General features: G+C 37.6%; 1 protein-coding gene across 2 annotated transcripts in view; it reads right to left on the bottom strand.

Annotated features, from left to right (window-relative positions):
* Window positions 1–22,532, bottom strand: part of PRKN (parkin RBR E3 ubiquitin protein ligase) — a 743,993-nt gene that overhangs the window by 277,460 nt on the left and 444,001 nt on the right. For both annotated transcript variants that reach the window (XM_035323308.1, XM_035323309.1), the window contains exon 7: window positions 7,343–7,479. In XM_035323308.1, the coding sequence (XP_035179199.1) occupies window positions 7,343–7,479 (137 nt within the window). The remainder of the gene's footprint in view (window positions 1–7,342; window positions 7,480–22,532) is intronic.

Below are 22,532 nucleotides of genomic sequence, written 5' to 3'. Positions count from 1 at the left end.
AGTAGAAGATAAAGAAGAAAAACACCCACAGTAAGAAAGCTCCTGCTGAATTTAATTATGGCAACTCAAAGAATCATGTGGTATGATTTCACTGTAAGCTGTTCCTGGAGAAGAATTCAATGCCTGCCTCCAGCATATCAAGCTCTACTTGTTCTGAAGATTTTGAGACTGTTTAGATACGGAGTTGGCAATCTGCTGTTACAGAAACAGAGCAAAGACTTGAGGGGACAAATCTCAGATGTTGCAGCTTGAACTTCAGACAACACTGAAAATAGAAATGAAGGAGCTGTTGTGACTTTCAGCCATGTCCTTTGTGCTAGACTCTTGTGCTTCTGCTAGTAAAGGACCACAAAAAGCTCTTGATACACTGTTGGTTCATGTTTATTTTATGCTTACACTAAGAGGAGAATTTACATTTACATTTAATTTAAAAAAAAAAAAAAAGTCTTCAGGAAACCACTGCAAATTCAATTACCTCTTGAAAGTAAAAATCTGATTTATCTATATGCTTTTGGTTTGCTTCTCTGGTAAAGTCTGATTGGAATAAACTTATAGTTAGTGGAATAAGGTCAGCTTCACCCACTAGACCAGGGTAGAAGGCAGTCTAGCTGTATTATTTGATAAACTTTTGACAATTTTTAAAAAGAATGTGGAGATGTGGATGACCTTTTGTCAGTAACGCTCTCTCCTCCAGGGTGCTGCACAGATCTATGCCACTTGTTCCGTGCACATACAGTATTATAGAAGAAATCATTTCTCATCTTAGTCTGTTAATCAAGAGTCTGTAGAAAGTTAAAAGAAATCAGAGGAATCTACTTTTAAAACATATTTGAGGTGAAAAAGAAGCAATATGTTCCCAGGAAAAGCATTGTAAGAAGGGTCGCTGTACCTGGCTTCCAGTACAAACTCAGTAAATGATCTCTTGTGTAACCTCTAGCTGATGTGTCACCTCTGCTTCTCTTCCCCTCTGTAGACACTCAAATGGTAAGCCCAAAGGGACAGACATTGCCTCTTACTAAGAAATATAACTAACATCTAAGTCAATGCAGTATGTTCAAACTACCATAACATGAATAATAAAGAACTGTGATTGTATGAATGTGAACAGGAAGAAGGGAAACCTCTCGCTAAAAGTGCAATGCAGACATATCAGGAATTTGCCTTAGATGAGATAAAAGCAACAGCACATCATTTTCATACAATATTAATTTTGTGAAAAGCTCAAAATTATTTAAATTTTCTTTCATTGCTTCTAAGAACTTTAGAGTATCTTAAAAGGAACAAGAAATTGTTAAGGAAAGATGTCATCTCACTATCTAATTGTATAATCTTTCATAGTTTACTCTTTCTTCGCTCATCTTTCTGCCTCATCTAGGAATTATTAATTTCAGTCAAAGTGCTGATATGGCAGAATTCTCCCCACATATATACAAACAAGGATCTCTTTTCTGGTGAGACATTTTCAGTGATCAGTCTGTGAGTTTAGCTTGAACCGATGGAGAAGAAGCCCTCTGTATATATACAGCAACAGATCACGAAATTCTCACTCTGCCTGACCTATTGATGATTTTATTTACAGAAAGAGTAAATACTTATTCTGCCCATAATACACAGGGAAGATATGGTCAGAATTAACGAGTAGGCCGAACATCTAAATTATTTTTACATAGGGAAATGATCTAAGGTTCACTGTTCACTAAACAAATGTATAATCTGCTTTTTTTTGAAGAACTTTCCAGGAATGAGAGGATAAAAAGTTTTTTTTTTTTTTTTTTTTTTTTTTTTTTTTTTTTTTTCCTAAAGCGATTCCCTTCACCACAGCAGTCCTTGCATTCCCTCTGTAGAAGGAATAACCAGCTTACACTAAGGACAACGAGATGAGGACAAGTAGGCATACAATCCCTCCTTAGACTAGATAGTAGTTCAGCCAGATCCATGGGAAATTAATGACAGAAAACATCCAGGAAAGAGGGAAAAAAAAAAGTCAGTCATTTCCAAATGCCCCTGCAAAAGATGCTCAGGTATCCCTTTAAATATGAACAGAGAGCATGGTTGCATATCTGCATTTTCTCTATCGTGGGCAATACTGGAAAAAGAAAAACACAACTAGAGCTGTCACCACAAACACTCTGAAAACTGTAATTGCTTGTTTATTAATTCCTTGGAGTGGAGAAAGCCTCTCCTAAGTTGTACAATATGTAAAGAATAAAAAGCATTTTTCCAGTCTCCTACGCCTGCTTCTGTATGCTCAGATATTTCATGCAAACAAGAAATTACAAAAAGTTTATGCTGTCAGGAATTTAACATAATGTGTCTACTTTCAATGTCTCGTATTTTATTATTCTAATAATAAAATGCCATTTCCTACATTACTTTAAATACTTTTTAAGCAGAACATAGATTGCAGAAACTGTTCCTGTATTGAGGCTTCATACCAGGTAAATCTTGCTTCTTATGCTAACTGCTGCACTCTTTGATTTTAGACCCATTGTCTACCTCCTCATAATATTCTTGAGAAGGCTCTGTTTGTAGATCACTGACTGCCACTTTAAAATCCCTTGCACAGAAACACACACACCTTCCTAAATGTAGTAGGGATTTTGTCTATAGCAAAAAAGACTCAAACACATTAATTGGAGCAATCAAACCAAATGCAGTTTTCCTCCCTCCTTTTACTTGCAAACTTTGCTTTGACTATCTGCTTATTCTCCCCTTTTCTTTTGGGGTACTACAATTTTGAAAGGTGATTCAGAGATTCACCACAGATTCACCACTGCTTTGACATCCTCCACAGGAATAGAAACATCCCTGCTAATATACAAATAGAATCTCATGGGGATAGAAAAAAATAATCTTAAAACATATGCCTCTTTTATCATTCCCCAGCAACTTTCTTCCAATGGCATGTGGCTCTTTAAGCAGTTTGTTATACTTTAAAGCTATTGGTGGTAATTTCACTCATTTATTTATATATATGCGGTAAAATGAGATTACTTCCAGATACAATAGTGCTTTACAGTCATCAGGAGATCTGCATCTTTGATCCAGATTTATTTAAAATACATCATGCATATGATTACTCATAAGAAATAAACTGATGCAAAGACATTTTTGTAAAGTGCCTACAGCAGTCTAAAACCTTGCCTTTCCATGGCCTCGCCAACTTTCCTTCTCCCAAAGATCCGTGGAAGTTTTTTTTTTTTACCCTGGGGACTAAGACCCCCAATGCCATAATGCTATTTTTAAAATGAAACAGCGATCATAAGAACAGGATGTGTGATACAATGGGGTAATACATTGTATATTTGTATACAATTCCTGCTTGGAGGTAATGCTATGAGATTCTTTGCCCTGCACAGTAACTAAATAACCACAAATGATCTTTTATGCATATGCAAATCTGTTCCTCTAAGCACCTTATTAATTATTTCAAAGATACTTGGAGGTCACCACTCATGGAAATTTCTATGCATGAAGCCTCATTAATACAAGACACCACACAGCGAGATGGGATAGATTTTTGTTGGCATTTAACAAGGGCAGAGAGAGTATAATCTGTAACATTTACTTTTTTATTCTAATGACCGATGAAATAGGGCTAGCTTCTATCCATAAGTCCTTTCTCTGAGCTGATACAGTGGGTTTGAACCATGGGACTGCTGCCACAATTTTCTGAGCAGCTAATCCTGTCAATGCACCAGAGTTACTGTGCTCAGAGCTGTAGTTCTCCCATGCTGGCTGTTCTCAGCTGGAGTAGCACTGCCGGGCGCTAGATTAGCAGCTAAACACTAAGGAATTAAGAATTTTGTTCTTTGTCCAAAAATCTCAGCAATGACATATTTTGTATAGGGACGCAGCAACATAATGGCATTATTAAGGTGATATATCTTAGCTCATCAGATGGGACAGCCTTCTGAAAACATACTATTTTCTACATAATTAGGGTGCATAACAGGAAAAAAAAAGAAAAAGAAAAAAAATGAAAAAAAAGAAAAAAAAGAGAGAGAAGCAAGGATAGAAGCCCACGGAATACCTGAACACAATTACAAAATGCACCTTCTGGCATACATGTGCCAGAAAGCAAGATATTAAACCTACTTGAGAAGCACTATTTGTGTGCAATCCCTAGATCCTTTCCAGCTCAAGTTATCATACATATGTGATAACACTGATCTTGTCTGTCATAGTGACCCTTTGCTGTAGCAGCTGTTGTTTATTTTTATTCTGGTATGTGTGCGGTGCTTTCACCTCTAGATTGATCCAATAAAAGATAGAAAAATCTTGCTATGTTGGTACATTCCCTTGATAAAAATTGGGAACAGTGAGTCAAATGTTAATGGAAACTGCAGGCTATGTTCATTATGTTGTCTCTATTTTTCAAAAACACTAGAATGAACACAACTAATTGGAAGTGCAAAAAATTTAAATAGGCTTAATTACAAAACTAAACCTTCTATAGTTCTAGGGCAATGTGTGCACATATGCCTTGAAGAAATGGGCTAGATTTTAAGTAAATTAATTATTATATGAAAACAGAAAACTGAAATCACTTTTACAACGTACAATCCCAGAATACTAGCATTTTCTGTTCAAGACACCATGAATACCACTCCAGCATTAGTTTGTAATGTTTAAAAATATATGAATTAATACAGACTAAGATTTTGATTGGTCTGTGTCACCTGGTCACCTACTACAACATAAAGCTCATTAGAGTAAACATGACTTTGCTTTGTATTCCTTTTACAAGCAGGCTCAAATCAAAAGCCAACCTTTCAATAAAGCTCAGATCAAATATATTTCACTTTGAGTCAAGCACTGTTAGAGATAACATGTATTAAACCAACATTGCCACAATAAGAAAGAAAAGTAATTTCTTGGCCATGTCCCATGATATTTATTCCTATCAAGAGGAAATAATTTTAGGCTTCACTGAGGTAACTAGAGCAGGCTGTGTCAAACACTGCTTTATCTTCCTCACATGTAAATACAAACAGCACATTGCAGTTACAAAAACAAAGATTGTGAACTGTAGATTGCAAAAATGCAATCTTATACTATTCAGTAGGAGTGCCACGATAGGTAGAAAAGAAAATCACATGATACTGTTTTGAATGTTTCTTAATTGAATTAATTGGTGATGAAAGCTGCTGAACCCATAGCTATAAAGGAGGCTAAACTGATTTGTAGTCAAACAGTAAGAGCACAGGGACTGGCAGCTCAAGCTTTCTTCTTTACAGGTGTGGTGGAACTCAGCCTCCTGTCTTTCTCACATGACAAAAGGTAACTTTGTCATCAGTTCCCAACTCAAATAAAACCTAATTCTAGAAACAACCAAACCTCTTGCACACCAGAAAGTCGGGTTAAAGGTAGCTACAGAAAGGAAGCAGTGAAGTTACAACAGCACCAATCAGGCTCTTCAGGCTGCAATGCAGTCTGAAAGATGATGCTTAGAAATGCTTTTACTGATACAGAACTGATAACACAACAAAGAGAACTGAGGGAGTTTGCAACCAATTTTAGGTTTAGATGGAATAATATTTAAAACTGCTGAGTGCTTAGAGATTGTGACTGAGAAGCTCTGTAACACAAAGCATGTCAGCACAACATTATGTCAATGCTTCTTAGAGATCAGCAGGCTGGCTCTGGTGCAAGCAGGTATGCCTGGACAGCACCAAAAGCACTGTGCAGTGATGCTAGCATAGGTCCTGAAGTAGTATTTGCCTTGACAGTCCACATTAGTTTACCAGCAGTGTCAAAAAGCCTGTCCTACATGCTGTATTGACACAACTATATTTCTTTTCCTTCAGCATTACAATTCTCCTCTGACTCAAGAATGTCTGTACTACAATGCACTGGAGCACAACTCACTGGCATAGGGCAGCACCAGGCAGTTTTCAAAGTAATATTAATACTAGCTGGAGAATGGAGACAAATTGTATAGCACTTGTATTATTCTTGTTCTTACTACTACTACTACTACAACTACTACCACAACTACCACTATGACAACTACTTTATTATATTATTTGGAAAACAGCTTTTTCATTTGGGGAGTTCTGAAACGTGAAAATCAGCAATACTTTAGCATTTCCACGTTCAGCTATTTTAATACAAAGTATAACACATCTGAGACTAGATAGACAGCTGAACTCTATCTATAGTACAGATCTAGTACAGATTGACCACATGATGCTACAGTAATGGTGAAGGAAAGAGCACTGGGTAGGTTAGGTTCTCCGTTACAAGTTTTCTTACACAACACTAAAAAGAATGTTGTTTAGTACATCAGTGTGTACATGCAGTAGTAGAGCATGTTGCATTTGAGGAGGGAAGGAAGTAAAATGATTTCTGGCGGGTAAACAGCACATAAACAGTAATTCTGGTGAAATGTGATTTGATGACCACCGATAGATCACTCCTGAAGTTATTAATAATAAATAATTTTAATGGTTCTTATTAGTGTACTTACAATATCCTTAAGGTATGTTCTCACTATGAGTAAATGCCACTGACAATTTTTCTCCCATGTAGTGATTTGAAAGTCACCTGTCAGCTATTGAGGTATCCAGGCAAAGATGTCATCTGTGCAGCTTCTAATATGTTGGAAAATGATTCTCTTGGCACTACACAGAACTACTTGCAAATATACTTGTATGTAAGAAAACATAGCAACAGGAAAAATAAATTCTAATATACTTCTTCAAAGTAAAATTTTTGAGAGTTTTGCAGTCCATGAGCCAGTGTAATGGAATCAATTCTCAAAACACATCTTCCCGATTCATTGTCTTTTTTTTACTTATGCCAAACATTGTTTCCTATTCAGTTAAAACACATTATCTACCATCTTTTCAGGGTGATCTACATTTCATTCAATGCAATGACAATCAGTAGCAATAACTTCATCAACAGGAAGGCTATTTGAAATTCCTATTGCCTTCTTTTTTTATTAGCTCTTGAAGACAGGCCAAGAAAGTTATCTTATTTCACTCAAAAGTGGAGATGTGCATGTGAAGGATATATATATATATATATTTTTAAACCAGTAGTGTAATGCTATCCTCTGTTAGCACTACACAATTATAAAACTAATATATATATATATAAAAAAACTGCATTTTCTTTTAAAAGAAATGCCCTTTGAAATCCAATTAATATTCCAGTTCACTTGCTCAGGAAGAACCACTTCAAAATTCAAATATTTCCTCCATGAAATGAAACAATTCCTTTGGAAAGAGTGTAACTCCATAGGTATACTCAAAATTAACTGGCAATTAGCAAAAGGAAATCAAAATCACATTTTATTTTTTTTTTTAAAAAAAGAAAACGCACTAAGACATACCTACACAAGGGAGGGAGTAGCCAAGCTCCAGGTCATGGATGAACTGACGGTCATTCAGCATAGTCACACAGTACAAATGGAAACAATCTAGGCAAATGACATGGCGATGCATGCACTGGAACACAAGCACAGGACTCCTGTTGAAAACAAAAGAGTGAAAATGATGAATGAATATTTTACCATGTATACTGTGGACCAAACTCCACAAAAATCCTCCTATCAAACTTTGAATTTTGTAATAATTTTTCCTTAGCAGTACACAAGACTAGTGTCTACATAAAGCCAGAATTTGGCCTGGCATACTGCAGCACTTTTAAAAAGAGATGGTTTCTAACATGAAACAGTTGTAAGGTACAGGAAACAAGTTTTTACTGAAACTTGAAACTGGAACTGTTTACTGTACTCAAAACTGGAACCTAAACCAAGGAAAATGTGTTAGGAACAGAAATCCTTTGGATGAGGTGAGGTAAGATCATATATGGTAAAACATCAAGTAGAAGCTAGGTGGGATTAGATAGAAATGTGACCAGCTAGGAAATGTAAACAGGACTTTGTGAAGACCACCCTGTGCCTTCAGCCTCTCAAACCAGTACAGGGAGCACTCCCTTACGGAAAATTAGCAAAATAATTCAGCTTCTGGAGAGAGGTACGGGATTCAATTGGGAACAAGATGTCTAAACTTCAGTGCTATATATAAGTATATATCTGCATGCTAAGTGAGAAATTCCCACTATAGTAAATGCACTCTGTGGAGCCTGGAGCTGATCAGCCTCCAGCTGTTTGCTTTGGGCTGAGCTGAATCACCCACTTGGCTCTGTTGTCTGATGAAAAATCCACTGATGATAAGGGGTGCAAACACCCACCACATATGCAGATGCCTACACAGAAACAACTAAATATGGGTATCCCAAGCTTGACAGGATACTGCTTGCAGAAATGCAGAGGAAGAACACTTGGGACAAGTGAGGAAAAACAGTTTTACTCCTGAGCTGGCCTGTACCCTGAAACCCCCCAGCAGTGGCCTCAGCAAGGAGGGGCAGTGGCTCACAAAATCCTTCCCAGAATGAGTATATAGTGAGCAATATAGTAAATATTACATACAGAAAATAGCAATAAGACTATGGTTTGCTATATGTTAACTTCAGCTAACTGTGGATAGACTTACTTTAACTGTCAATTCCAAAGTTGGAAGGCCAGGCTAGATGAGGCTTTGGGGAACCTGATCTAGTGGGAGGTGTCCCTGCCCATGGCAGGGGGGTTGGAACTGGATGGTCTTCAAGGTCCCTTTCAACCCAAACCATTCTGTGATTCTATGATTCTGTGAAAGTAATGACTATGACCTCTTTGTCATGTTCTCTGTGCTGTACTATACCACTTGACTACCTCTTCCTTGAGTAGTACTACCAACCTCAAGCATCAAAGATGGAAAAATAGAAAGAGAAATGCATTAAGCTGAAAAGAGTGGTGAGATTCCCATCCAAATGCTGAAATAATATACTCTTTTTTTTTTTTTTTTTTTTTGCCTGTGGGCAGACATGGGTAAAAATGGGTTAAATCACAGAATCATCTAGGTTGGAAGATCACCTAGTCCAACCTCTGACCTAACACTAACAAGTCCTTCACTAAACCATATCACTAAGCTCTACATCTAAACGTCTTTTTTTTCAGCAACTTGGAGGAAAGAGAATTATATAGAAATATAAAATCCAGAATTCTCACATGTTCACCATACTCTGCGAGACAGGTATTAAAATACATCAAATTCAGCAGAACTTGTGATAAAATCATTAGAATTAGCAATACTGTTACAGCTTCTGTAAATCCTCCTAGACGATGCTTTGAAAAACCACTGAAACACTAAATCACCAATCCTTCAATATGGGAATAAAACCACAAAATGTAATCAATAATAATTTCAGATACTGTATATACACATTTAATCTTCCATGAAAATATGCTTTAGAGCTGCACATAGTATGGAATTCATGGCACTGTGTGTTGATATCTCTAAAAATATAATCTCTATGTTTTAAGGATTTTGTTGAATAAAGAAGCTTAAAAACTGAATTAAATAAAACCTCCCCATTACTAATCCTTATTAGTTGCCCACTTGCTGTTCTGAATGCAACAAATAATAATTTGAAAGACAACTGTAAAGCAAAATGAGAAGTTGATCTGTATTATTTTAGCTCTGAATGATCTCAAAATCATTAAAGAAAGACCTGAAGGAGCAGTTATTTTGTCCTTACTGTGCAGAAGTCCCCATAGCTCACCAGTCAATGTAATCTTATGAAAAACAACTCAAAGATTTCTTCCAAAAACTATCAAACTTGCTTATAGCTTTAACGGATCTCTCTCCTTTAGGGTTAATTGCTCATTTTTATTGCTGTGCTATCTTTTTAGCTTCACTGGAAGCTCCTTGGATCTAAAGTTGTACTTCTCTGACCTTCAGTTTGAAGACAAAATATAACTTTTGTGTGAGGAGCGATTCAGTGGTTGAGTATTGTTGAAAAAACAGGCCAGAAATGAAAATGGTGTTATTAATACTTCCTCCTGAACTTGTAGGAAACTAAGGCTAATAACAGTCCATTATGCAAATGAGCTACCACTATTAGTTACTATCATAAATTATTTTGTGATATCAATTTTCCTTTTTAATGTATTACAATTATTTGAAATCAAACCACATTCTCCACAAGGAGCACAATCATATAGGTACACATTTAAACTGTATCTTTAGGAAAAACATTAAGGTTAAATTGTGCTATGTTTGAACATTATCAGACTTGCAAGCAATGCATATAAACTACATATAAGTCTGAGTCCTGCCTGTATCATGAAACACAACCTTTGCTTTCACAACTAAGTCTGTTAATTTTGCAGCCCATGGTATCTGTGTCATAAGGCTTTCAGAAACGTAATCTGTATGCAATGCAGATTTATCCGAATTAATTTGGCATTAGAACAGTCACTACATTCCAACATTTGCAGATTTTGTTTCAAAAGAAAGCACTTTTAGTTAAAAAGAGACATAAACTTTTGTTCCTGAGATCAGTAAAGACCAAAACGTAGAGATTATGTTCATAACGCTTGGGTGGAGCTAGTAAATACTCATTTAGGATAACCCCAAAAGTTATTAATAGAAGTCTTGCTTGAACCAAACACAATGTATTTTAGAAAGGAATATTATGAAAGTAAAAAAATTTGCCAGATAGTGTAACAAGGGCCGTTGCTCAATCTAACATAACAGCCTAGTAATGTAAATCTGATGTATATTTTAAAAGGTATTTCATAGGTTCCATTTACATAATGTGTTTGGCTGAATTAGAGGCTTCATGAGAATAATATATAAGAAAGATGTTTCTCACAGCAAGGGATAAATTGGTCTTTTTTGTTCGCCAATTAGGAATGTAACCACTTTTAAAAATTGAAAATCCACCATTACAATGCATCACAGAAAATTTCCATAATAAGTCACTTGCTCCTGTGCTCTGATTCCTTTTCATTAGAATTTTATCAGCATGAATTTACTTAAATGAAAAAGAAAAGAGAATCTAAATGTTTCTGCTTCGTGTTATTACTGTCGGATAACCATGGCACAACAACAGCATGGATGGAAATGCTGTCTGGTCTCCACACTCTTTCCTCTTTCTCCTAATTGAGAAGCTGAAAAGCACAGATAATTCTCAGATATACTTACAACTGTGCACTGGCTAAATAAAGATATGAAGACTTGATCTTGTTTAGATAAGAATCCCACTGGGAAATGAATTGTTCTAGTATATCCCAAAATCTCCTGAATGTTATTAATGTACTGAGAGTGAGTCCAGTGGCTATGAACATGAGGGGCTACTTAGCATCAGGAATTATTTGCATTATATGGCAGTGGATTAACTGACCTATCTTTCAATGCCTACCTAAGAACAATTTGGTAGGCATTTATCCCTCTCTTGGTCTTTACCCTTCAGATTTTGAAACAAAGCTTGAATGACTAAAGGTTAAACAGCATACCACATACATCACTCCATTATTTTTCAGAAAATGTGAGTAGCCGCAGTCAGAAGCACTTTGGAGTGAGAACTATAGCTAAGCCTGTATAAATCTGTGAAAAACATGTCGGACAAATCTGTTAAAACCCCTCGAGGTCATTTCTAGGTGACAGTTGGATTTTTCTCACCTCAGTGTCAAAATCTTAACCAAATAATAATCAAAAACCTTAGCAGATGTCTATAAGACTGCCTTGTTGGGATTACAGTCAGTGAAGCAAAAATAGCCATTTGGGATTCATTTCTGCACAGCAAATAAATCTGAACGCACACAGTTATATCACAGCCTTTAACCCCACCTTTGAGTGCTATATTTATCATAACACACTTGTGCATTTCTAATACATTTTTTCATGTTGGCAATCTTCCTGTACTTCAAAAAGCTTTCTATATAAGTACCATGAAATCATTTTCATTTATAAATGGATCTCTTTGCTATTCCAAAATGAATCTTTGTTCACTTACAGGTCAGATCGATAAGCACCATTCAAGAAAAGATGAATCGCTGAATAAAATGCATAAAAAGTGAAATTATGGCAAACTTAGGCTACGTGGACACTACAGGCACTCTCATACTTCATAAACAATCAAAGTAATTAAACAGAAATACTATCCCTGAGTAGCACTCAATCAGTTTTGTCCCTACCCTTGTAACAGACCAAAATTGCAGTACCTAAAGAAGCCACTTCATTCATCCATCACGTGTGTAGGAGTAGTATAGTCTTCTAATTCATACAAAGCTGGTGCCACATCTGGTTCTCCTTTCTATTGCATAGAGTTCACTGTCCTATTTAAGACTATTGAGAGAATTGCTTCCTGTTTATCATGCTTTACGTGCATGGTTTTCTTACCATGAAAAATGCTTCCAAGAATTTCCAGTTAGAGTAGATCGTTAAATTCTATTAGAAACATGCTACTATATTTATAAAACATAAATAAAGAAAATATAGAAAATTACCACAGTGATTTCTGTTTTAGAATGGAGGCAGTTTGCAGGGAAGAACAGCAACCAATTCTGCCTTTTAATGAGAAATATACTATTACAGACTGACTACAGTGTGTATGCTATATACAGACTGACCCTGCAACTACAGAGAGCAACCTGTAAGTAACAATGCAGACTCCTAAATACTTAGACAAGGGCTAGGTATTTGAAATGGGTATCATGACCTCACAAGAGAAAAAAATCAATGATAAAGAATACCACATAGAAGAACCCATCTTTCATAGACTTTTAGGAACGCAAAAATATACATCCCTGTTTTTCCCCTCTTGGTTGATTAAAAATAAATCTTTACACAGACTGTGTCAATTAAACAAAACAGAATATATAAATATGGTATTCTCAAAAAGCCAACATATTAAATCAATTAAAACAACAAAAATATTCTGGTTTTGTGTCTTTGATCGCTTGCCACACAACACATCAAAGGTCGTAAAGTGAAGGTTACAAACAGCATGAGACATCACTGCATGAGCCTAGATTTTCTGGCTGTGCTTCCGTATAAAAATGTATTCTGACCCACAGCTGTTAACTTAAAGGGGCATTGGCAAGTGAAATCTGACCTAGTTTCTCCTTTCTTATGCTATTTTCTTCTAAAATGTGCTTTCATGTTTCTTATTTCTGTTGGAAAGCAGTGCAAAACAGCCAGAACCCAGGAACAGTCTGAGAGTAATAAACCAGAACACGGGAGGAGAGGCACGCCAACAATTAGCACACATGAAGCAAGTGCTCCTTTCAGCAGTGCTTCTGTTAACTCCGTTGTTAAATTTCTTCTCATACTATGGAAGTGACATGCATCATTGCCTGTAAAATCTGCCACCACTGTGCCTGGAAACAGCATCTGCCACTCGATGACACAGGCAAGGGAACTGTTACATGTACTGGCATACTTATATTGGTGCCCTGCATTAAATAGAGCTGTGCCTCCTTGCTCAGACACCCCGTCTGAACTCCATGTTGAGACAAAGAACAGACACTGATTAGGCTGCAGAAGAAACTTTTCCTGTAATCTATCAGCCTAGTTGTCTATAGAGCTCTGTGCACAGCAAATAACTGGTAAATCAGTCATGCTTTGAAAGGAGATCAGTAGAACCTGCTTATTTTCCTTCATCTGTACTTTTAAAACCTTATTAATGCACTGCTGGGGAGAAAAGAAAAAGACCTCAGTAAAGGAAGCCAATGATGGCAATGTGACCCACAGAGGCAGCTCATATACTGCCCTAACCCAAGCCCTGAGGCCTGTTGACAGTGGGACTATGAGAACAACACCCAGTACCAGGACATCATAAGTGTGCAATATCTTTGCTTTCCGCAGAGCATGGAGGGCTTTGCATGGTTCTGCAGAGCTCAGGAGCCCTCGGGCATTGGCTCTACTCCACCCAACAAGCCCCTGGAAGTTCAAGGACTGCCCTGGCATCAGGCTCACTATGGTTTTTAACACATACTGCAACTGCACTTAGTAGAACACCAGAAATAAGACCAAAATCATCAGTAGGAACACAGTGGGAATGGCAGAGAAGCATCCTTATGTGGTCCTGCAGACCACCAATGTACTGTGAACTGATTCCTCCATACTCTCTTTTGCATTTTTTCCACCTCCTACAAACTACATTACTTGTAGCCTTACATTTTGCTAACAAAGAGAGGCAGATGCTTTGTTCAGCCTCCCTAGATTTCAGCAGGATTACAGCAAAGGCAAAACTGTACATTGCAGGCAATCCACACGCTCCCTTTTGCTCAAAGAGCCTCCCTTTCACAGGCTCTTGACTTTGTGAATACAGACATTCAACTTTGACAGACTAGACACATATGGCCAGAAATTAGCCTGGTTTGGTTTTCAGAAAAAAATAAAATTAAAACAAAAAAGGAAACACAGGGTAACAGATGATGTTGGGAGAATGAAGGGATATCACAATAAGAGGAGGAAGGAAGAGCTAACTCTGCCTAAGCAAGCAGCATCACGCAATTCTCCACAAATTAAAGACGAATAAATGAAATGCTCAGAATAACTCTGTGCCCCACTGGCCTCTGCCTGGTTTCTGAGTATCCCATTGATTTCTTCCAATGATTTAAACCTTATTTAGTCTTACTCCCTACATCTATACTACTAAAATAAACTGTGTCAGCAAATGTTCTTATGCCACTGGAATGCAATCTTCTGTGATGTTAAATTGTTGGAGTGGGCCCTGGCATGGCTTTAGGCTTGCAAAATAGCAATGTCCCAAACAGTGCCTGGGCTCAGTGCAGGAGTTAGCATGTACTGTCTCCAATAGGCAGCAGCAATTTGTATGTGGAGAGTTTAATAGTACAGATTTTCGGTAGAAGCTTATTCTGGGACTCTGCTCTTAATACTGGAGCTTACTGAATTATTCTGTTTTCTTATTCTTTGGCTCACACCTCCATTCCCCAAACCAAACCTTTGGAGACAGCCTGTGAAAATCATGTTTTCTGTAAATACATAGAATTAAAGTTTCCTAACAGCAATACATAGAATTAAAGTTTCCTAACAGCTTCGAAGCAAAACAGAATTATGGCCTCCTTTTGCCTTCTTGTGGATGTTGAAATCCCTGTAAAGACACAGGAGGAAAAGAATACTGGATATCATCTTAAGGGATGCTGTCATATGCATAATCCTTTTCGATCCCTTGGACTCCAGGAGGGACTAAGACTGTTGTATACAGCATGTTCCACTGTGAAAATTTCACTTATTCCTTCCCAGTTAACTTTGAAAATAAACCATGGTTTATTGGTCTCAACTTTGGTCTCAACTTTGAGACTGTGCCTTCTTAACATGTATAGAAGAAAATAAGACTCAAAAGCAAGGTAAGGTAGAGAATGGGGGAAAGCAAGAGAGGAAATAAATATGTAACTTGAAGCAGGATTTAGAAGCTCTAAATTAAGTGCATTTGCTCCTAGAGAATTATCTTTCACCACGTTAGCATTATGTTTTATGCTTTTTCTCATCTTTCTTTTCAAATATGAATATTCAATTTAAATGTTCATCCAAACAATAACTTGAGGGCGCTTCCCAATAAACGAGTCGTCAGTCTCAACCAAAGATATTATTATTATCTTATAAACAAAAACACCCTGAAGTTACTTTTTAAATAGAGAGATTTCTTTATAGAAAGGAATTTTTTCAACTCCTTGCTATCATTATATTTTACAGATAATATTTTACCCTTTCCTCCTCAAGGCAAATACCTTTGTGTAAGTGTCAAGGTGCAGTTAGTTACCTGAGAACACCTTCTGCATCAGCACCTCTATTCAAAGGGAATAGAGGTATATTCAAAGGGAAGAAGAATGAGCCTTGGGCTAGCAAATCTCTTTGAACATATTCTGACTTGGTAGATTGTAAATGTGGAAAATAGTTAATTTCCTTTAATAGTCTGAAGAAAATTGTTTGCAACATCCACCAGCAAATTTTACTAGCAGTGAGAATTGCTTGTTTATGTCATTCTTCTTATGTTGTTGTTTTAATCTTTTAAAACCACCAGCATAAGAATATTCATACTGGGATTTTTTTACTGGGAGGGGAGGGGAGGAGAGAGGAGGAGTGAAGCAGAGCAGAGTGGAGAGGAAGAAAAAAAAAAAAAAAAGAAATTAAGTAGTAAAAATGGACAAGATATTACAAAGTTTGGGAAGTATCAGTTCTCCATTTGTAATTGTGCCAATATTCAGGAACAGTTTGCAGAAAATTCTAAAGATTTACTGAAAAAGATTCTGGCAATTCTCCAAATAATTTTATGTGTCTCTTTCCTGTTTAATCTCAGCATACATTTTCATTAGTTTTGTATTGTTTATTTGGAGGCTGACTGGTCCTCTTAGTGCCTGTTTTTTTTCAAGGAATTACAGGAATACTCAGAAATAATCTGCCCCCATTCATCCATCTGATCTAATAATCTGTGTAAAATTTAGAAAGACTGACATTCACCAAAATAATTACTTTTCATTTCTATAGAACCAATTGTATCCTAGGCTGCATCAAAAGCATGGCCAGCAGGTTGAGGGCAGTGATTGTCCCCCCTCTGCTCTGCTCTCATGAGACCCCACCAGGAGCACTGTGTTCAGCTCTGGGGCCACCAGCACAAAAAGGACATGGAAGTATTAGAACAAGTCCAGAGGAGGGCCATGATCAAGGGGCTGGAGCACCTCTCCTATGAAGATGGGCTGAGGGAGCTGGGGTTGTTCAACCTGGAGAAGAAAAGGCTCCAGAGAGACTTCATAGAGGCCTTCCGGTGACTAAAGGAGGCCTACAGGAAAGCTGGAGAGTGACTCTCTTTATCAGGGAGTGTAGGAATAGAACAAGGAGTAATTGCTTTAAACTGAGCATAGGTTTAGATTAGATATTAGGAAGAAATCCTTTACTGTGAGGGTGGTGAGGCACTGGAGCAGGTTGCCCAGAGAAGCTGTGGATGCCCCATCCCCAGAAGTGCTCAAGGCCAGGATGGGGCTTTGGGAAACCTGGTCTCATGGAAGGTGTTCTTGCCCATGGCAGGGGGTTTGGAACTGGATGGTGTTTAAGGTCCCTTCCAACACAAAACATTATGTGATTTTATTATTCAGTTCTAGATCTTGATGTCCAAATGATGCACAGAGTACAGTCAAAAACAATAAAATATTGGCATGTGTAAGATAGATCTATCTCCTAAATGTACTGAGTACTGTAGGAATGGAAGCAAGAGCATTCACAATATTGTTTTAGAATACCATTTCTGAAAATCCTATGGAAGCTGTTTGTGATGCTAACATGGAGTGCCTTCTGAAAAGAAGATATATATTGAAAGAAAAAAAAATGTGTGGTGGACATTGTCTCTGTTCTTCAGGTAGACCTAATTTTTATTTAATGAAATAGTGATATCGTATTCATATATGCTCCAGAACTTCCTGGAAAAAGACAATGGATGAAAGGACATATCTTGGGAACCCTCATTAATACTTCATTTTTGGCCATCTTTTCTTTGTTTTCATGAGGCAGTTTACTTCTCAGCTCACACTGAGCTAGCTATTGTGGATTGACAAATGGGGAAGGAAGGAAATATGGACTTCTGACCTTATCCTTTCCTTGTCCTGATTCAAGCATTTGCTCAAAGAGGATGCAGCAAGCAAGCTCTGAAGCTTCCTCAGTTCAGATATAACAGCTATAATTGTCAACACTAATTAATAGTTGTGACTTCTCATATTTATCTACAGCTTTCCCAGCACACATAGATCATTCCAACTGAGGCTATTGATATTCACTCTTCTGGTATATTCTTTCTGTGTGTAAAAGGAATTAATCTGGCCTCAGGAGAGAAGACAGGTTACAGGTAGGAACCTGGTCTGTATCCCAGTAATTTCTAAGAAAAACTAAGACAAATATATTTACAAATCTTCAGAAATATTATCAGACATTCATTAAGCTAAGTTTTCCTCTGTCTTCTATTTCCTTTTGACAGATCTGTCAAGACATGATACTTTCTACATATGATCTAGGGCTTGGATTACAGTTTAGCTAACTGGAAAAAATAGTAGGAGTAAGAAGGAGTTGCTCGGGAGTTTTGGGAACTGGTAAGGCCAGTCAATCTCACTGCTACGCTCTGCCTGACCCGATTTACAGTTCAAATTCCAAGAGAGCAAAAAATTGTTAGCCAAGTTAAAGCTGAAAGCGCAGTACAGTGCTGTTCTTAAGATGCTTATGCTACAAACTATGCCAAGCAGTTACATCTTCAGCTGTGCAGGTACCGAAGCTGACTCTGCCTCATCCCACCTTTGTGGCAACTTCATAATCCCCTGGCAGACAGGGAAGGAAAAGGGAAAAACGAATCAAAACAAATAGACACCTTGAAATGACAGACAGCTACAGCTAGGAAAACTAGGAGTACTCAGCAATCCAAGAATACGAAGAATTCATATCTTTTCCTGAACCTGCCAAAAACTGTGAGCATAACTGATCCCCAAAAGAAGGTTCAGGCCAATTCTTATGAAAACTGCTTCACACATTCCCAATTATATGATGCATCAATTATGCTTCCTATTCTTTCTTATATTGTCTAGCCTCATGGTGATCTGTTCACTCGTGTGGTTTGCCTTCTTCTAAAAAACAGTTATGAAAGAGAGCAGCCCTTGAACCCCAGCCTGCATTATTAAAGTGTGAGATGATGACATTTCCTTGTCTTATGGCATCAGAAAATCTGCAGCCTGCTACTGCTTCAAATCACCATGCTGTATGTGATCATCTGCATGCTGAAGCAGCGCAGGTTTTATAAATAGTGCCTACACAGGGTTTCAGTGTACTTGCGCAAAGGACCTTTTATTTGAGAGCTGGCCTCACTACAGACAGCCTTGTTACAAGGGGTGAAGTTTATCAGATTAGAAGCAACACTGTTAGTATTCAGGACACATTACCAAGTGCACATGACATGTCAGCTGCTTACATATCTTCCAATTCTGCTTCACATATTCCTTTTAAAGTTAAACATGAAGTGACAGAAGTGCAGAAATATCTGTGTCCTGCACTCTGTGAACACAACAGCTCAAAAAAACACCTTGACATGTCAGCTGACAACAGCAGAAAAAAAAAAAAAAAAAAAAAAATCCCTGACCTCTGCTGAAGCATTCTGATTTTCCTAACATCAACGACTTATAACAGAGAGGAGGACTGAAAATACATAATCATGAACTCTACAATTAAATATATATAAAGAAAGCACGAGTAATCTTTTTTGTATGCCCCCAGATGCACTCTCAGTCTTCACTCCTCTTCCTGTATTTGTACAACTACCTATTCTACTTTACAAAGGCATCCCACAGAAATCCAAAAATAGGGCTAGTTAGTTATTTATTTTATGTACTTGTAACTATTTTATTTTAAAAGATATTTTCCTGTATCTTCCATTGACAGATACAATGCCTTGAGCAGATAGTTCTTCCATCATTTAAATAAACAGAGCACTCTCTGCAGCATTACCTTTTCCTCCAAAATTAATTCCCTACTACTTTGTTCTCTTTCTGTCCTTAAGATTCCTCCTTTGACATCTCTCTTACTCTACCCTCAGGTGTTGCCAAATTAAGACCAACTTGGTCACCCTGAGTTCCTGTGGGGACAAATTTTGTTGAATTTAGTTCAACAAAGGAGGATGACCCTCCCATGAAACATTTTTCCTATTAATCTGATCCTGCATTCTGCATATATAGACTACAGTTTCTAGAAATATGAGGGAAATAGGTATAGATTCTTTTATGCTAAACGCAACACATTACACATTGCCAACAGTCCTTTTCTTAGCATTATGCACATTTATTTTATATTAAATTAAGCACCAAGAAACTTTTGAGCTTTTGATATCCAATGTTTGAGAAGTTATATGGTGAAATAAGACCTGCAATTTAACTAATAGTTGGATGATGGGGCTGGTCTAAATAATGGTTTAAATACATGCTTTCAAAGGTGGGGGGGGGGGGGGGGGAGGAGTTGCAGCTTCTTAAAAGCCACACATGCCACCACATGACCTTAAAATCTTGCACATGCAGTGAATTTCATGGCATGCATTCATTGTGTACCTTGAAAGGTGAAGATTTTCAGCAACCTTGTCAAGATGCTTATCTGTACTCAAAGGCTGAGGCCTCATTTTAATCTTGCTTAGTCCTGCATTAATTAGAACTGGCTACACTGAAGACAGTAAAATGGTCAACTGTGAAACCAGTGGAAGATCAATATTTTGTGGCAAACTCTTTTCTGAGTGCTTCTCAGATAATGGGTCACGATGCCTAGAGAGGTCACAAAGAACAATCAGAAAACTACAGCAAAAATGTCACCTCAATTATAAGGCAAGGAAAATAAAATTAATGTAACGCTTTTAAGGAGGCTAAAACCTTCCTATTCAGGTGAGCCAGCAATATGTCCTTGCTGCAATGAAAGCTAATGGTATCTTGGGCTGCATTAGAAGGAGTATCACTAGCATGTTGAGCGTGATGATTCCTTCCCTTTATTCAGCACAAGTGAGGCCATGCCTGGAGTGCTGTGTCCAGTTCTGGGCTCCCCAGTACAAGAGAGACATGGACATATTGGAGAGAGTCCTGTTAAGGGCCTGGAATATGAGGAAGGGACTGGAGCACCTCTCCCATGAGGGAAGACTGAGAGAGCTGGGGCTTTTCAGCCTAGAAAAGGCTCAGAGGGAATCTTATCAATTGATACCTGAAGGGAGGATGTTGACATGGAGCCAGGCTCTTTTCAGTGGTGACCAGTGCCAGGATGAGAGGCAATGGGTGCAAAAGGAAGCACAGGAGCTTCCATTTGAACATAAGGAGAAACGTTTTTTACTGTCTGGGTAATGGAGCACTGGCATAGGTTATCCAGAGAGGTTGTGCAGTCTCCCACCTTGGAGAACTTCGAAAACCACCTGAACATGGTCCTGGGCAACCTGCTCTAGGTGGCCCCACGAGAGCAGGGAAGCTTGGACCAGATGACCTCCAGAGGTCCCCTCCAATCTCAAGCAAACTATGACTCTTTGAATGAGATATTAGTATTTAACAGAAAAAGTAAACAAGAAAATCTAAAAATGACTGTATTTCATAAACGTAATGCAGAGTTGTATCATTCAGTCTATAAAAGGTGACTAACACTAGCTAACTAACTAAATACAAATTGACAGAACAATGTGCATAAGCAGTTCTGGGCAATGTATTTTTAAGCAGAAAAAAAGTTATGGGAGAGGTTTATTTTATTTTGTTCATGTTGAGGGTCATATATATTAACTTCAGCAAGCACAGTATCCTTTCCCTCCCATGAGAAACAAAACTGCTTGCAGGGCTCCTCTGTACCCTTGTTTAATCTGTGACACTGCAATTGGAATTTGTCACTCTAGGAGCTACATCTGATGTTACAGCCTGAAGCAGAGCTAAACCAAAATAAACAATCTGCTCCATTCTGCTTAGACTAATACGACAGTGATGTAAACCCCAGCACAGCAGAAAATGCATAAATGGGTTGCCACACAGCACATGCACACATAAAAAGAGAAACAGAGCTCAGAAGTTTTATTACTAATACATTTTGGGTGAAAGAAGCCTTGCTTGGGCTTTGGTATTGCTATGCGACAGTCTACATTTTTTTTTTTATTATTATTTTAGCATTAATGTGGAAATGTGCTTGTTATTTCAAATTAGCCTAATAATTTTGTGCTGCACTGAGATAATATCTTAAAAAAAAAAAAAAAAATCAGTCAAGTGTTTGCTGCGCCACTACTTGTGCAAAGTATTAAACTGGGAGAGCTGAACAGGATTATTTTACCATAAGCATCCCACAGTGACACAACTGTGCAAATATTTGTCCCAATAACTTCTGTTTGAATACAGTATTCATCCCTCCCTCTCTGTCTTTTTCTCTCTCTGGTTTTTGATTTAGGGTCTCTGGAGCTTTGCCAATGCCAGGCTATTTGTTCCAGTTGCACATACAAGCTCAGTTATGCAAATAGTCACGTTGAAGTCCTAATCTGGTTATTTCTTCTACTAGGGAACACTTGATCAGAATGATGATGGGGAAAAAGTGCTGTACATAATTCTGTTAAATTCATCAGCTGAAATGGCCGACGTTAAATCTAGTCTTACATGCAGTTATTTTTCCTTTTCGCTCTCCCCAAGCCCTGCAAGGGCAACTGGATGAGCAAGTTACATTTTCTATAAAGATACAAAGAGGTTATCTTGTTCAAATAATTTTATTTCAGGAAAAAAAAAAAAAAAAAAAAAAAAAAAAAGAGGATGGAGTGAAAAGGAATGCAACAAGGTCACTTCAATAACATCACAGAATATTTTCTTTTCTCCTAACTGCCTTATTATTTATATATTTTCAAATTCAAAGATGTATTTTCACATAAAACAATTTTATATAAAAGGACAGAAAAAACACTATCAACAAAACCAAAAAATTACGTGAATAAGGCAGGTCATGAAAGTTAAGGGCCTAAGAGCAAAAACCTCTCCCCATGTCAGGCACAATTTATTTGGCTCCAGTGCAAGCTTTCCCAAATCGCCCTGCCTGTGACCTCAGCCCGCATCTGTACAATCCTTTCTCCAAAAGAGGCGAGGTTATCTGGTCTGGGTGAGGGCTCAGGTTCTGCGTCTCCTCTCATCAGAGGTCCCTACAACAGCTACATTTAAAATT

The sequence above is a fragment of the Oxyura jamaicensis genome, chromosome 3 (genome assembly GCF_011077185.1).
Source record: "Oxyura jamaicensis isolate SHBP4307 breed ruddy duck chromosome 3, BPBGC_Ojam_1.0, whole genome shotgun sequence".
NCBI lineage: Eukaryota > Metazoa > Chordata > Aves > Anseriformes > Anatidae > Oxyura > Oxyura jamaicensis.
This window is presented reverse-complemented; position numbering and strand designations above follow the sequence as displayed.